We start from the raw sequence: 17180 nt of genomic DNA, 5'->3' as shown, positions 1-17180 counted from the left end.
CAACCCTTCGACGAACGTCGTTTCGTCATGAAATTTTCACGTGTCCAGCACCGAGTCGCAAATGACCTCATACTAAAACAGCGAGAGATCAACGCGTAGTTTTTCCTATCATTTAAGCAATTGTATCTTTCAGCGTCTGCCGAAGGTTTCGCATATTCCAAAGAATCATCAGCGAATGAAGCTAATTACGCATCGATTGCTTAGGTAATTGGAAAAGGGAAACCACGCGCTGACGTCCAGTTTTAATAATTAAATCATTTGTCTGCGACTGAGTGTCGCGAATGCGAACGTCTGACCTGAAAATGTCGACGTTCGTCCGTTAAGGGTTAATCGAAAGGCGAAGGGTGGGATCGTGGCCGGTTTTGTTTACCGGTGCGCGGCTGATAATTTCGCTACGTGAGTACTATATCGCGCGGATACAGGTGAACAGGGACGAACGACCGACTTCAGGCCTTTCACCCCGGCATAATTCTGCCCGACTTTCAATCTCTTTCCCACGTATTCAACCTGTGCCCTCTATTGTATCGCGCTACGTTGGCGGACGGTTTCTCGGTGAAATGTCATTATCGGGAAGCGTGTGCTGTTGTTTCGTTAGAATGCCAGCCCGTTACGGGGTATCCCCGTTACGTGAAATGTAGATCGGTTTTATGGTGGTTCGCTTTTTGCGATGGAGTGGATGATTTGATGGATGTAGCGTGATTATATGGTGGTAGTTGTGTGATGTGGGTTGATGGATGTTGAGTGTTCTTAGGTTGTGAGTAATGTTGAATATACTATTGACATTGTTAAATGCACTGTTGATATTGTTGATATTGTTGATACACTGTTGTGATAGGTTAATGAATGTTGAATATTATTAGTTTGTAATGGATATTTTTGAATATACTGTTGATACTGTTGATATTGTTAACACTACTGTTACGATAGGTTAATTATTTCCCCATAAAAATTCAATATGCAGCTATCTTCCAGCTAAAGCGTCGAAAACGATGAAACCGATGAAAATGGCCATTGTGCGTAATAAAATTCAATATTCATTAATTTACTATACATTTTATAACAAATTACAATTATATCTTGTTATATATACTTCAAATTATATATACACATAACCATAATTCCCCATAAAAATTCAATATGCAACAATCTTCTACTTTTCCCTGCTAAAACAGCAAAAACGGCCATCGCGCATAATAAAATACAAGATTTATTAATTTGTTATATATTTTATAACAAATTACAATTATATCTTGTTATGTATATTCCAAATTATATATTCACGCAACCATAATCCACCATACATCAATCTCCCACCTCAAACGTCGAAAACGGCGAGGATTCCCGACACACCATATATAACCGTAAGAAGAGCATTCCACGCAAAACTCACGGTGCACCTTTCGTACACACGTTCCCGCGATGGGAAACCTTATATCTCGTACACGCGATAGCCGGTGTGTTAAGGTAAACGGAAAAAGAGCAAGCAGAGTGGAAACGAGTCGTCCTACGTCTACGATTCACGTCAATTCGACGGATTTCAAATTTTTAACTTTGCACTCGAAATATCTAATATTTTCCAATGAGATGTAGATGATATTATTTGAAACTAATTTGACGGATATGGAATTTTTTAAACATTTTGCACTCGAAAGTTTCTCATTAGAAATATTCAACGTTTTCTAATAAGATATAGACGATATTGTTTGAAACTAATTTGATACGAATTGTTTAACCCTTTGCACTCGAAAGTTTCTCATTAGAAATATCCAATATTTTCCAACAAAATGGTATTAGAAATAATTATTAATGTCTTGTGCACATCGTTAGTTTAGTTTTCTTACTGTAATTGTATTTAATCAATTTTGAAGCTCCGTGACAGTCAACGCGTTGATTTATTAACAGTAGAACTGCCGAGTCGAGTTGACATTCTCAAATGTTGACACTGAGCCATTGGTTTTTATAAGATCATCGAATAAAACGATTCTGCAGGACGAAGGTTCTTTGAAATATACAAAATATTCAGATGAAGCTAAATTATAAATTACTTAAATGATAGGAAAAACAGAAACTGCTCTCTTTGAGTAATTAATGTTGTTTGAGTAATTGAATTATTTGTTTATTAATCTTCGAAACATGGAAACTTCGTCTCGCCGAAATGACATTCGTCGGAAAATAAACGTGAAGAATATTATCGAAGGGTTAATGACAGTAGTTATCTAATTAGACCGCAAATATTGTATTCTTACAGAGGAAATATAAATAACATTTATCGGAATGAATTGATTTCTGTTCATTCATTGAGAAACATGGGAACGTCGCAATTGACGTTGATGCGTAAACAGAAGCGGCGTGGCGCGACCCGCCATTTTGTCGCAACGCAGGAAGCGCGCGCAGCGGTCCTCAGGACTTGAACGGTCCATTCATCCGCGAAGTGTTCCGACTTTTTCCGGCGGATTAAGAATTAATTATAGTGGTTTCGGCGTTGAAATAATATCAATCGCATCTGTCGCATCGGTACAACCGATCAACATCGTCCGCCGAGCGCGTGCAACGTCGATTTCCACGAACGAGAGCGAAGCGATTCGCGTCGCGTCCGAAACGCGCGCTTTCTTGTTGCGCGGAAATTGCTGAAACGAGAGTAGATCCTCGCGTAACAATAACGGCGCGGACGCGATTATTAGAAAGCGAGATCCAGGAAGCGCGCCGATTAAAAAATCGCTTTTCAAGCTGCGGCGTGACGCGCGGTCCGGCTGTAACGCGTCGGCGACGCGACAACGAGCGAGGCTCGACCGGGTTCCGGCGAGCGCTGGAATATTTATGGACAGCGGAACCAGCCCTTCGTGCTCCGAAGTTTTCCGCTGGAAACGCTCGATGCTTCCTTGTCGGATGCGAACGACGCTCGTTGAAACTAACTCAACGAGGAGTCGCGCGCGAATCAAGGAACGACGCTGTTTTACGCGAATATTTCGCACGCCGACGCGTTGCGCGAAGATTCTTACGAAGTATTCGTTTCCGTTACTCCGCGTCTATTAAATCGAGCCATTGCGGGGCGGAAGATTAAGACTGGATCCGCGGACGTTTATTTCGCGCTTCGTTCTATCGGTCCCAGAAGCCCACGCGTTCGTTCGCGTGGACGACGGAAATTAGAGTCGGTTCATCCCTCGTCGCGACAGATTCCGACGGAAAGTTGCTTCTATTTCGCTGAAACGACGGAAACGACTCGGCGGACGACGAACTCGAATAATCGCGTCACAGTCGCTTCCGTATTTATCCGCGTCATTCGAACACCGTTCGAACCGACGCGAATACGGAGCGACCCACCGAAAAATCGCTTCCCACGGATGGAAAACCCGATGAAAATCATTCGACGCGCTACGGACTCGAATAACTACGTCACGGACGCACGTTTGTTCCTATCATTCGAACGTCATTCGAATATAGCGCGATCCACCGAGAAATCGCGGAGAATCCACCGAATCGAGTCATCGAGAGCCGCCATTGGTGCGCGAGAGGTTACGCGCCGAAAGCCTCTCGATATTTGCGCTCCATTTATTTATGCATTGTCTCCGATTAGAAAAAGCACTCGTTCAGGTCATGACCCGTCTCCGCGGGAGCTGAATTTATCCCGCTTCATGCACTATTCAAACAACCGGTTCCATTTCTCTGACTGACGTGGAGTTCACATCAAATATTAACCAACGAAATGAACCATTCGATTGCTGCGCGGAAAAACGCGAGGTCCGTGTACTTTAGAATCTTTCTAATACAATTGGAGTATTGTAGAAGAGAATATAAACAGAACCTCTTTTATCCGAACAAATTCTGTACAATGGAACAGAACGAGGATCTTCAAAATGAGAACTTATGCGAAATATTTAGATATTGTTTAATAAATTTTAAACAAAGGTTGAACAAAAGTTGAGAGACAACTAGAACATAGTTGTAATCAAGTTTAATATTACGAAACTTCATTAGATGTTAATTAATGTTAAATAGATATAACATTTACAAATACTCGAGCATGTTAGAATCAAGCAGATATTCGAAATATGATCGAAAGAACGCGGTTATAAAATATTTCGAAGTATCATTGACCTTTTGCACTCTCAAGTTGCACTAAGGGATAGTTTATAATATTGAATAAATGAAGAATGAATAAATTCAGAGGAAATTGTTTAAATAATAGCTGTGCAAGGGAGAGTCATCCAAAACAGCGATAGATCGAAGGAATTTTTTAATGTAATGTTCGTTTATTTTCGCCAGGGATTCGCTAAAATTGAGCAGAGTTGCCGATAAATTAAGAGATCGGTTCAATTGCTAATGAATGAAGTCAATTAGATGCACCGCGACGCGTTTCGAAGAGAAAAATCGAATCCCGCAGCGTTTCTTACGAAACTGTTACACGTTTATTACGAGCATTGCTGCGCTCGCTCCGCTTTCCACTGGGAATGAACTGTTATTAGTCGTGTTCGACGTGAACGTTACTATCCTCGAGACGTAGAAATCGGCTTAGTATCTAATCAGCTGTGTCTCGGTAATCAGCTCGTTCCCGTCATCGAGAAACTGTTGTAATTGAAGTGCGCGATTGAGGAAATCGATGAACTTCGAGCTGGAATCGTTTGAATATTATATAAATGTGAATGAAACTTGAATATAATTGTTCACTAAACATTGAAAATTGTGTTGAAAGCATTATACATTAGTATAGGATAAATAGGAATAATTGTTCAATAATTAACACGTCGAATGCTGTGTTAAGGGAAATACAAAATGAAGGAATACGATATGAAATCATTCGATTGAGTCGCGTCGTCATCGCACGTTGATTTTAGAAATGTTTTCGTGTAACCGATGCTCCGTTCGGTGAACTATAATCATTTGATTCGGCTGGGGTCACCGGTGACCCAGTGGCGTTCGCATCATCCCTTCGCGCTCGGAAGTCTCTCGCTAAAAATCTCCGACGTTTCTCGTCGAGAAGCGTAAACCGAGAAACGAAGATGCTTCGTTCGATATCCAACGCATCGACGCGTTACGCGAAACTTAATGTTAAACATCCAGCTTTGCAACTTCGCTGTATCGAACGAAACGGTGTCTGAGAGTCGCCTCTCGAGTACAAAGGGCGAATCGTTTGCTCGAAAGTCCTCGAATCTACTCGTCCGGCGCTCGAAACATGAAAATCTCGCTGAAACGTCGAGGCGCGCGATGCGTTGACCCTTTGAACTCTGTTCTAATATCGAATATTCCAATGAATCTCAAAGAAACTACCCTAAAATCATCAGATCCTCCACACGTCGAAACCTCGCACTGAAAACGAAAGATCGAAGTGGCGGTCCTCATTTTCGCTGGGATGCTATAAAAATTAGTTGCTAAATTACAAAACCATCTGGAGTGCTAAGGTCAACCGTTCGCAACAAAACTATCAAGTCGAATATTCAATATTTCAAACGGAACTCTGTACTGCTACGCGAAACATCGAAACGAAACTCCTTCGCTTAATTCATCTACGAATCATCGTTCGATTAGTCTCGAACCAGTCGGAAAATAAATATTCCCATTGAAAACCATCTGGAGTAAGAGTCAACCCTTCGACGAACGTCGTTTCGTCATGAAATTTTCACGTGTCCAGCACCGAGTCGCAAATGACCTCTTACTAAAACAGCGAGAGATCAACGCGTAGTTTTTCCTATCATTTAAGCAATTGTATCTTTCAGCGTCTGCCGAAGGTTTCGCATATTCCAAAGAATCATCAGCGAATGAAGCTAATTACGCATCGATTGCTTAGGTAATTGGAAAAGGGAAACCACGCGCCGACGTCCAGCTTTAATAATTAAATCATTTGTCTGCGACTGAGTGTCGCGAATGCGAACGTCTGACCTGAAAATGTCGACGTTCGTCCGTTAAGGGTTAATCGGAAGGCGAAGGGTGGGAGTTTAGTTTTTCTTTCGAAATTTTGAAAATAATACTACAAAAATTAGTTAAGATTGCAAAACAGCGTGAAGCAAGGGTGAACGAAACGGAATGGAGACGCGAACCAACGGAAAGGGAGGAGCTGTATCGATTGGTCGCAGTCTACTCGAACTTCGTGCACGCTCGTGCAGTCTGGCCACCTCGAGGCATCCTTAACGACCTCCTCCAGCTATCCTCCTCGCTTTATTGCCTCATTAAAACACGTACGAACCTTTCCCTGAACACGTTAGCCGGCTCAGGTTCAAGATCCACTGGAAACACCGTTTCAATTGTTGCGACCGGTGATCGTTGAACTTTGCCCGCACCGCACGTTCGCTGGTTTTTACCGAGTCCGTTCGAAACATTCGAATGAAATGAATAAAATGAATGAAATGAATAAATTTGGAGACAGGTCATGACCTGAACGAGTGCTTTTTCTAATCGGAGACAATGCATAAATAAATGGAGCGCAAATATCGAGAGGCTTTCGGCGTGTAACCTCTCGCGCACCAATGGCGGCTCTCGATGACTCGATTCGGTGGATTCTCCGCGATTTCTCGGTGGATCGCGCTATATTCGAATGACGTTCGAATGATAGGAACAAACGTGCGTCCGTGACGTAGTTATTCGAGTCCGTAGCGCGTCGAATGATTTTCATCGGGTTTTCCATCCGTGGGAAGCGATTTTTCGGTGGGTCGCTCCGTATTCGCGTCGGTTCGAACGGTGTTCGAATGACGCGGATAAATACGGAAGCGACTGTGACGCGATTATTCGAGTTCGTCGTCCGCCGAGTCGTTTCCGTCGTTTCAGCGAAATAGAAGCAACTTTCCGTCGGAATCTGTCGCGACGAGGGATGAACCGACTCTAATTTCCGTCGTCCACGCGAACGAACGCGTGGGCTTCTGGGACCGATAGAACGAAGCGCGAAATAAACGTCCGCGGATCCAGTCTTAATCTTCCGCCCCGCAATGGCTCGATTTAATAGACGCGGAGTAACGGAAACGAATACTTCGTAAGAATCTTCGCGCAACGCGTCGGCGTGCGAAATATTCGCGTAAAACAGCGTCGTTCCTTGATTCGCGCGCGACTCCTCGTTGAGTTAGTTTCAACGAGCGTCGTTCGCATCCGACAAGGAAGCATCGAGCGTTTCCAGCGGAAAACTTCGGAGCGCGAAGGGCTGGTTCCGCTGTCCATAAATATTCCAGCGCTTGCCGGAACCCGGTCGAGCCTCGCTCGTTGTCGCGTCGCCGACGCGTTACAGCCGGACCGCGCGTCACGCCGCAGCTTGAAAAGCGATTTTTTAATCGGCGCGCTTCCTGGATCTCGCTTTCTAATAATCGCGTCCGCGCCGTTATTGTTACGCGAGGATCTACTCTCGTTTCAGCAATTTCCGCGCAACAAGAAAGCGCGCGTTTCGGACGCGACGCGAATCGCTTCGCTCTCGTTCGTGGAAATCGACGTTGCACGCGCTCGGCGGACGATGTTGATCGGTTGTACCGATGCGACAGATGTGATTGATATTATTTCAAAGCCTCAGGTTAGAATCGGAATCCTCGCGTCGCGTGCAACTCGCGAGCAGATAAGGAAGCGAAAAGGTCAGGCTAAGCAGCCGATTACCACTGGATCAATGAACGTTCCAGCTATGCGATCGGGTTACACCTCAGCGAGACGAAGACCCGAAAGCCTGTTGAGAGAACGGCACTGGAAGAGGCCACCTGTAATCATCAACGAAACCCTTTCACCTTCCTCCCCCCTTCCTCTCCGCCGTTCACCCCTTTCGTTGCTAAATGCGCTACTTCGTCTGATGGCCAGCTGCTATTGACTTCCGTAAACGAGGCAAGGTATTTTCAGTGGATTCGAATAATTGAATTCATCGAAATCGAATTGTTTGATGGTAGGTTTATGGAGATTTTGGATATAAATAATGTAGTATCGAGAATATTTATTGTAGGATGAATGGTTTGTTGTGCGTGCGTAAGGGCGACCAGGTCGTATTGCGACGGACCGGCGCCGGGATGTTTGGGAAATAGTGTGACTGCGTTTAGACAATTTCGAGTGGCTGAAAGAATGCGAGGAAGAGTGTCTGGAACTGAGCGACTGAACCGTGAGAAAAGTGTGTACGTGACTGCGTGAATTTTGACTATGGACGAAAGATGCGAGTGAGAAGGGTGCAAGGGTGAGAAAGACAGAGCGAATGGGGGTGTGTGTTAAAAGCGAGTGGAAATGCGTGCATGGAGACATTTTGGTGAGCGACAGCGGAGAAGAACATTTTTGGTGCGAGAGTCGTGTGTTGTATTTTTACGTGTTGTCCGTATTGTTTTCTTTATCTTATTAAATATATACTGTTTTCCTAATTCTCTTCTTACTGAAGATCCACATTTTCAATATCATCTAATAGTAAACCATCCACTATAATAATTATATCACATATGAAAATTTTGATATGTTAATTATGGCCTTTCAGTCGCGATTTGACCCATGGAAATGATAAAATTTAGGATTCAATATTAGATTTGTATATATTGCATCGATACATGGAACATAAATAAAATAGTTCTGTTATTTAATTTATGCAAGGTGTTTCTTTATGTTAGTTGTAAAAATGTATTATTGATATTTCATCAGGAAATAATGAATATTTGTTGAGAAAAATATTCTCGAGTGCAAAGGGTTAATATATTTTATATTTTGTTCTATTCTTCCTAGAGAACTACGTGTTCGTTTATATAAGTAACACAAACAGCTAGATGACGCACGTGTACTGTGATACCAAGTCATTAATCATTATTTCTAATACCGTTTGCCTTTGTTATGAAAGGTATTGTTACACGAAACGTTCGAAATTCTCGTGGCAGTCAACGTGTTAATGATAAAGTAGTTATCAGTTAACACACTGTTGACCGATAATTTTACACAGAAACCATTCTCAATGTTTCCTCTACAATTCACAAATTACTCCATCAAGATCAAAGAATTCTAATATCAACTCAAGTAACTGCATCGATCAACATCACACATAAATTCCATAAATTCCATAAATCGAGGAACGAACCTGTTCTCCGAGTTCCATGTACAATTCAAAACCTACTGTATCAGATCAAAAAATCATAACTGTTTCCAAGATGTCGTTCACAATTCAAAAATTACTGCATCAAGATCAAAGAATTATATCAACTCAAGTAACTGCATCTATCAACATTGCACAAAAATTCCATAAATCGTGGAACAATCCTATTTTCAAAGTTTCCTCTACAATTAAAAAATTACTCCATCAAAATCAAACAATTCTAACATCAACTCCAATAACTGCATCGATCAACATCACCCAAAACCCCCACAAACCCCATAAACTCCATAAACTTCCGAACGAAACATCCACCCCAATCCCGATGCACCCCTAAACGGGGCCGCCATCGATCTCGCTGCGCTGATCGATGTTAATTACGGTGACGTCAAATCAGTCGTGGATCGACGCATATCGTGCGCGAGCTGCCGCAGGAGAGGGCGTCTCTCGAGCACGCGCGAATGGCAGAATCGATAACACGTCGAATGAGTCGGCGGAAGAGAAAGAAACCGGAAACCGGCGCGATCCCACCCTTCGCCTTTCGATTAACCCTTAACGGACGAACGTCGACATTTTCAGGTCAGACGTTCGCATTCGCGACACTCAGTCGCAAACAAATGATTGATTCCTTTTTCCAATTACCTAAGCAATCGATGCGTAATTAGCTTCATTCGCTGATGATTCTTTGGAATATGCGAAACCTTCGGCAGACGCTGAAAGATACAATTGCTTAAATGATAGGAAAAACTACGCGTTGATCTCTCGCTGTTTTAGTAAGAGGTCATTTGCGACTCGGTGCTGGACACGTGAAAATTTCATGACGAAACGACGTTCGTCGAAGGGTTGACTCTTACTCCAGATGGTTTTCAATGGGAATATTTATTTTCCGACTGGTTCGAGACTAATCGAACGATGATTCGTAGATGAATTAAGCGAAGGAGTTTCGTTTCGATGTTTCGCGTAGCAGTACAGAGTTCCGTTTGAAATATTGAATATTCGACTTGATAGTTTTGTTGCGAACGGTTGACCTTAGCACTCCAGATGGTTTTGCAATTTAGCAACTAATTTTTATAGCATCCCAGCGAAAATGAGGACCGCCACTTCGATCTTTCGTTTTCAGTGCGAGGTTTCGACGTGTGGAGGATCTGATGATTTTAGGGTAGTTTCTTTGAGATTCATTGGAATATTCGATATTAGAACAGAGTTCAAAGGGTCAACGCATCGCGCGCCTCGACGTTTCAGCGAGATTTTCATGTTTCGAGCGCCGGACGAGTAGATTCGAGGACTTTCGAGCAAACGATTCGCCCTTTGTACTCGAGAGGCGACTCTCAGACACCGTTTCGTTCGATACAGCGAAGTTGCAAAGCTGGATGTTTAACATTAAGTTTCGCGTAACGCGTCGATGCGTTGGATATCGAACGAAGCATCTTCGTTTCTCGGTTTACGCTTCTCGACGAGAAACGTCGGAGATTTTTAGCGAGAGACTTCCGAGCGCGAAGGGATGATGCGAACGCCACTGGGTCACCGGTGACCCCAGCCGAATCAAATGATTATAGTTCACCGAACGGAGCATCGGTTACACGAAAACATTTCTAAAATCAACGTGCGATGACGACGCGACTCAATCGAATGATTTCATATCGTATTCCTTCATTTTGTATTTCCCTTTGTATTTCCCTTATTTATCCTATACTAATGTATAATGCTTTTAACACAATTCTCGATGTCTAGTGAACAATTATATTCAAGTTTCATTCACATTTATATAACATCCTCTATGTTTCCATCTATTGTATCATCTATTTATGCGCATAAACATCGATCGAACTCATCGTCAGAAACAAATGAAGTTGTCGGAGACTTGTTACGAGACAACAGGTTTTCCTTCAAATGACCTGTCTGTAGCACAAGTTTCTCGATAAATTCATTTTAGAGAATCTCGTCTGAATTAGGTATGGAATATTTCGAGTGAACTTGAAAGTAAAGGGTTGGTTCATATAGCGAAAGTTTCAGGAACTTGATATCTGTTTCGAAAAAGTAACATCAAAAGTAATTACGAATCAAATTTTACCCAAACTGAAATTCAAGATCAAAACTTATTTTATCCAAAATGAAATTCAAGATGAAAATTTACTTTATATCTAAACTCAAATTTAAGATTAAAACTAATTACAAATCAAATTCCAACTAAGCTCAAATTCAACATCAAAACTTACTTTATTCAAAATCAAATTCAACATCAAAAGTAATTACAAATCAGATTTTACCCAAACTCAAATTCAAGATCAAAACTCATTTCATCCAAAATGAAATGCCAGATGAAAGCTAATTAAAAAATATCGGGCCAACTATTAACGACAAAGGCGACCAAGCGTATCGTCCTTGCGCGCACACGCAGAGACTCCGCACGCAGCGTGAAATTTTCATCAGGCTATTATAGCCGGAGCGTGTTTTTCGTGCACGTGGTGAATACTAATTAACAACGGGGATTACAATATTCGCTAACCAGCTGCGGCGTGAATGGTATCGCGCGCGTGCGCGCGATCAACATTCGAATCGGGTTCAACCCTTTTACGAGAATTTTCTGAACCTTTCATTATATTTTGCATAAAAAAACTAAATTATACATCGAAGCCTTGAATACCAATAAATAGAAAAGTTATTTAAACAATTGAATTATTCAAATAAGCTTTCGGATTTAGATGTCGAAGCTCAGAGTCGCCATTATGGCATTCGACCGGAAAATCGAATGTGAGAGAATTTTCTGAACCTTTCATAATCTTTTGCATAAACAAACTGAATTATACATACTGAAAAATAAAGTAGATATGAGTCTCTCGTTAAATATAAATACCAAAAAATAGAAAAGTTATTTGAACAATTGAATTATTCACTTAAGCTTTCGAATTTAGATGTCGAAGCTCTGAGTCGCCATTATGGCGGCATTCGACCGGAAAATCGAAAGTGAGAGAATTTGTTAAATTTTTCATAATCTTTTGCATAAAAAAACTAAATTACATCGAAGCCTTAGATACAAAAAAATAGAAAATTTATTTGAACAATTTAATTAGCCACTTAAGCTATCAAATTTAGGTATCGAAGCTCGGAGTCGCCATTATGGCGGCATTCAACTGGAAAAGGTTAACACTAACTACTGAGCATTTAATATTAATATGCAATTTCCATAAAAATTGTAACAATAGATTATTTTCAACTTTATAGTACTCGAATGAAACTATTCATTTTCAAAATCATTTCGAGGATTCAATGCTTCGAAGATATCAATAATTGCTGAACAAGAAAATTCGTATTTGCAGAGCTACGAGACTAGGAGTTCTTCGAATTTCAAGAAATCTTCGAGTTTTTATGTAAAAGTGTTAACTTTAATGGTAAAATTAGAAATTGGCGTGCTTTAGAAGGTTTGTTTCGCGAGTGTTTTAGTTATTAAGACATTTTTAAGGAGGATTTTCAATTAAATTCGTGTGTTTGCAGAGCTAGAAGATACTCTTACTTAGTATACTCTATAGTATACTCTTCAAATCTTAAGAAATGTTGTAATTTTTATGTAAAAATGTTAACTTTAACGGTAAAATTAGAAATTAGCATGCTTTAGGGGGGCCATCAAGACGAATTCAACGACCTGTGGCTCAAGGTCATTCAAGGTCGAACTTGCAGGGAAACGGAGAGGTGCGATTGTTTCATTGGTACTTTGGTACGCGTTCGAAACGATCACTTACTTCAACGCACTCAACAATTCTCAACTGTTCTCCAACTTCGCTCAACGTTTCAACGTTCATCTCAGCTCGAGCCTCGCATGTTCCGACTTTCGTGTTCTCATCTTAGCGCGAACGGTAACGAAAGTGAACCGACCATCTCGCGAAAGAGCACGGTGATGCGTGAACACGTTTATCTTCGTTTCATTGATAACGACTTCGACGTTGTCCGAGTAACTCCGACATCGACACACGTTGCGTTTCGCTGTGAACGTTCGGAGGCACGAACCAGAGTACAAATAAAAAGATCACGTTTCTCCGTTTCCCTGCGAGTTCGACCTTGAGTGACCTCGAGTTATTCGTTGAATTCGTTGAAACGCATTCGATGGATAAGAAACGTGTTTCATTTGAAAAAGTGAACAAATTCAAAGTGAATGAAATCAAGTTCCTTAGTGAGAAATGTTCGTTGGTTTGAAAATGAATGAACAATCGGCGCTGAAATTTCGCAGGCGTACAATGTGCTCGATCGGTTTTGCTCGGCGCATCAAGGAATGCTCCATGATCTCGTAAAAATTCTATTAGGCTAGTTTCCATCGCATCCTGAGTCACGAGCGCGTAGAAATCAAGGAAAACGAAAGTGATGAGTACGCAACGGTCTTTTGTTCTCGCGTATTCGGCCGAAGTTAATGCGATCTTGTCGGAGGAAATTTCTTGCCGGTGATTTCCGCGGATTCTGGTGTGCAGCGTGATGGGGATTTTATGGGGTTTATCGAATGCCGAGCGAGAAACTATTGGCAGTGAAGCTGTTGGAACGTTGGATTCTGAGCAGCGATCGGTCGTCGAGCGATTTTTCGTAGTAATTCGAACTTTAGAAATGTTTAAACTTTTTATAATTTAAGTATGTTGTGTAAGATATTGTGTAGAACCATAATTATATGGTTTCATGTAGTGGTTTTGTATGGTGTAATACTGAATTTTAGAGAATTTTATGGTATCGTTCGAATTTTCTGTCTGCACTTCGATTCGATTAAATATTGTTTAATAATGTTCTAAATGTTTAAACTTTGTATAATTTAACTATATTGTATAACATACTCTGTAAAACCATAATTATATGGTTTGCTATGATTTTGTATGGTGTAATACTAAATGTTAGAGAATTTTGTGGTATCGTTCGAATTTTCTATCGTTGCACTCGATCTGATTAAATATTTAAAACATTATTAAACAATATTTTTTTAGAATATCAGCTTTGTATAATTTAAGTATATTGTGTAACATACTGTGTAAAACCATAATCATATGGTTTGCTATGTTTTTATGTGGTTTTCTATGGTATAACACTAAACTTTAGAGAATTTTCTGGTATTCTTCGCGAATCAATATTACCATTTTCCCGAATTTTGGACAATTATCATAATTAATTCCATCATCATTACTGAAAAAATTGAAAAGTCGATAAATACACGACTAAACTTAGGAAATCATTCTCGGAAGTTGTCTCTTAAATCATTGCAAAAGGAAAACATCGGGAATGGGCCATTTTGAGCTGTCTAGACAAAATTTCAGTTTTCTGGACGAAGCTCGATAATTTAAAAAATATAAGTGTTATAAACAAATGTTTCAAACAAAAACTGTAGGATATAGATCTATATACATGGTGGTCACATTATTATTCACTTTATGGGGATACTATCAATTTTTTCCCATGATAATGAACACTTCGTATTGTACATTCCAACGAAGTATAAACAGAAAAACGGAATTTCTTCATATAAAATTGTCATTTTTTCAATGAAAATCATTTGGCATAGCAGAAATTGTTTAACAACACACTGGGAACCTCCAACTTTCGTCACACGAATTTCATTCGCACGGAAACGCTGATTACAGCGAGCAAACGGAGGAGAGATCAGTCTAAACAGAGAAGCCTCGGCGAAAAGATGGCGTGTCAACGTGAGATTTCTATTTGTTATCATATTTTTTAACGAATGGAGTGTTGGCCAACTTCTCTGAGTGAGAAAGCAAATTCTCGTCGATGCAACCGCTTCATGAATATACACCAGATTACAAATGTGCGTAGCCTCGATTGGAATTACAAAGCAGTGCTTCGAGATGAGAGCAGAGAATCATTTGTTTATTAACTACAATGTTTTGTTGTATTTTAGAATTGAACCGTTTCGTTGTTGACAGTGTGACTATAATTGTGGAAGCGGTGCAGTGCAAATTTAAAAATGAGTTTTTCTATTATTTTGGATTACATTTTTAATTAAATTAATTATGTATATTTTTTAATATTATCACTTAGACCACTGTCATAATTATGGGCACGTAATGGTAAACTTTGTTATTTGTAACTATGTTAGGTTTGTTGGAAAAATATTTTTGAAAATGTTCCTTGCGCTTTTAAATCTGGTTTTCCTATTGTATGCAGCCTTTGTGAATGGAATCTTTGTTGAGTTATTAGTGACAACTCATTAGACTTAAATTTCATTCAAAGTGAAATTCAAGATCAGAACTCATTGGAAATCAAATTTTATTCAAAGTCAAAATCAAGATCAGAACTCATTAGAAATCAAATTTTATTCAAACTCAATCAAGATCACAACTCATTAGACATTAAATTTTATCCAAAATTAAATTCAAGATCAAAACTCATAAAACGAGGTTTTTTAATTTTCACAACTTAGTATACGAACTGAATAGGTATCGAAAAGAAAAACATACACTAGAATATGCTATACCTAGTTTTATATTTATAAACAACAAACTATGTCCCCACTGTTAGACATTTATTTATTTATAAACTTCTTCATACCAGCTGCCTCTTTAATAAATTACAGTGAACGCCAAATTGCGTTTAGATTCCCTTGCAACTTTTATGAAACGTAATACGAGTCTTGCTTCCAGACACCTATTCAATTGGCTGCAGTAAGAATGCGTTTCCAGGTTACTTCTTCATTCAATGTAACAATATGTACTTCCTACGATTGTATACTATTCTAATCCAGTAATCGCACTGCAATACTGTCACTACGTTATAGTGATTGGCTGAAAAGTATGAATAACCAGATGTAAACCGCAGATTGCGAGCATTTATTGCACTTTCAGCTGTACAGAATGAAACGCGCCTTCTCACACATTAATGAAAGTTCCATGGGATCATTAATTTAACGGGTGCTTTAATTAGGGAAATAAATTTTCCACTGATTCTTCCTTTTGCAAGACAATGCTTGTGTGGAAACAGGGATTTGCGTAAATGTACATTGTCTAATCATTGAATAAAGATGTTCAGTTGAATAGAAAAATGATGTCCATTTTAATCAACTTTTGCAAGTTGATAGTACATGCATCTATAATGAACTGTATTAAATATCAAGTGTAAATATTTGTTAACTCAAGAGATATTAATATTTAAAGTTACATACTTTTTTATGTATTTTAATCTCAAACAAATTTCATGTAAAAGTGGTTGGAAGGGAGGCATAAGTGATTGAACAGTAATCTGTGAGGGTCCTAGGATCGATTCCTCTATTCCTTGAGAATTTTTTTCTTCTTTTATGTTTCAGCAGAGTGAAAGTGTACATAATTCTGGATAATTATCATACACAATTAAAACAAATAAGCATACCATGAATACATGAATAAATAATTGTGTACATAGGAAATAATCTTTTGTGTATTCGTAGAATTATAAGAGTTTACATTTTTAACAGGATAAAACATAACAATGTAAAAAAAAAATTCTCAAGTAATAGGGGATCGATCCTAGGACCCTCAGATTACAGTCTAATCACCTAATCACTCCACCAACTGAATTTACAGAAACTCGGCTTGAAATTAATCCACATAACCAACTATTAACATCTCTCACGTCAGCAAATAATTACACCTAATATTTAAAAATTTCACCATCCCTTCAGAACAACAGAATTAAATAATTCAATTCATAAACAATCTCAGTTTCACAAATATAGATTCCACTAGAATTGTTTAAACTGCCAAACATCAATTTCACTAGTAGTATCATAAATTTTCTATAAATTCATTAGAAACCACTTGGAATGATTTTCAAAATTCTCCCTCGCAGTTCCATCACTAAATTACCCCCTATTAACTCAATGTTAACCCAATTATCAATTTCACACGACAAACTTCACTCTCAACTGACATAACCTGATCAAGTCACGTCCTCGATCAAAAACGAAAATGAAAAAAAAAAGTGTTCAACTCACAACTCCTCCCTCTGACGTTGAGACAGCACCATTTTCATGATCCTCGCTTGTGTTTGCTGGCTGATACTCAACAGTAAGTCGAATGAGCGCGACTAGATTCTTCTCCAGTCAGCTCGAAATTGATTTAGTACCCAGTCATCGACATCGCCTGGAAAAAACAAAGCGACACGTTTCACTGGCGGCACAATGAAAATTATCGTTCCGACTGTACGATCGCAATAA

At 39.7% G+C, this 17180-nt stretch overlaps 1 protein-coding gene across 9 annotated transcripts in view; it reads right to left on the bottom strand.

Moving 5' to 3' along the window:
• The window catches only part of Lis-1 (LisH and WD40 domain-containing Lis-1), a 31735-nt gene that overhangs the window by 11409 nt on the left and 3146 nt on the right, over positions 1-17180 (bottom strand). For all 9 annotated transcript variants that reach the window (XM_076367021.1, XM_076367029.1, XM_076367026.1 and 6 more), the window contains exon 2: positions 16959-17106. In XM_076367021.1, the coding sequence (XP_076223136.1) occupies positions 16959-16996 (38 nt within the window). In that variant the 5' untranslated portion in view covers positions 16997-17106. The remainder of the gene's footprint in view (positions 1-16958; positions 17107-17180) is intronic.

This window comes from Nomia melanderi, chromosome 1, assembly GCF_051020985.1.
Source record: "Nomia melanderi isolate GNS246 chromosome 1, iyNomMela1, whole genome shotgun sequence".
In the NCBI taxonomy this organism is placed as follows: domain Eukaryota; kingdom Metazoa; phylum Arthropoda; class Insecta; order Hymenoptera; family Halictidae; genus Nomia; species Nomia melanderi.
The sequence above is the reverse complement of the archived record's forward strand: the minus strand, read 5'-3'. Positions and strand labels throughout refer to the sequence as shown.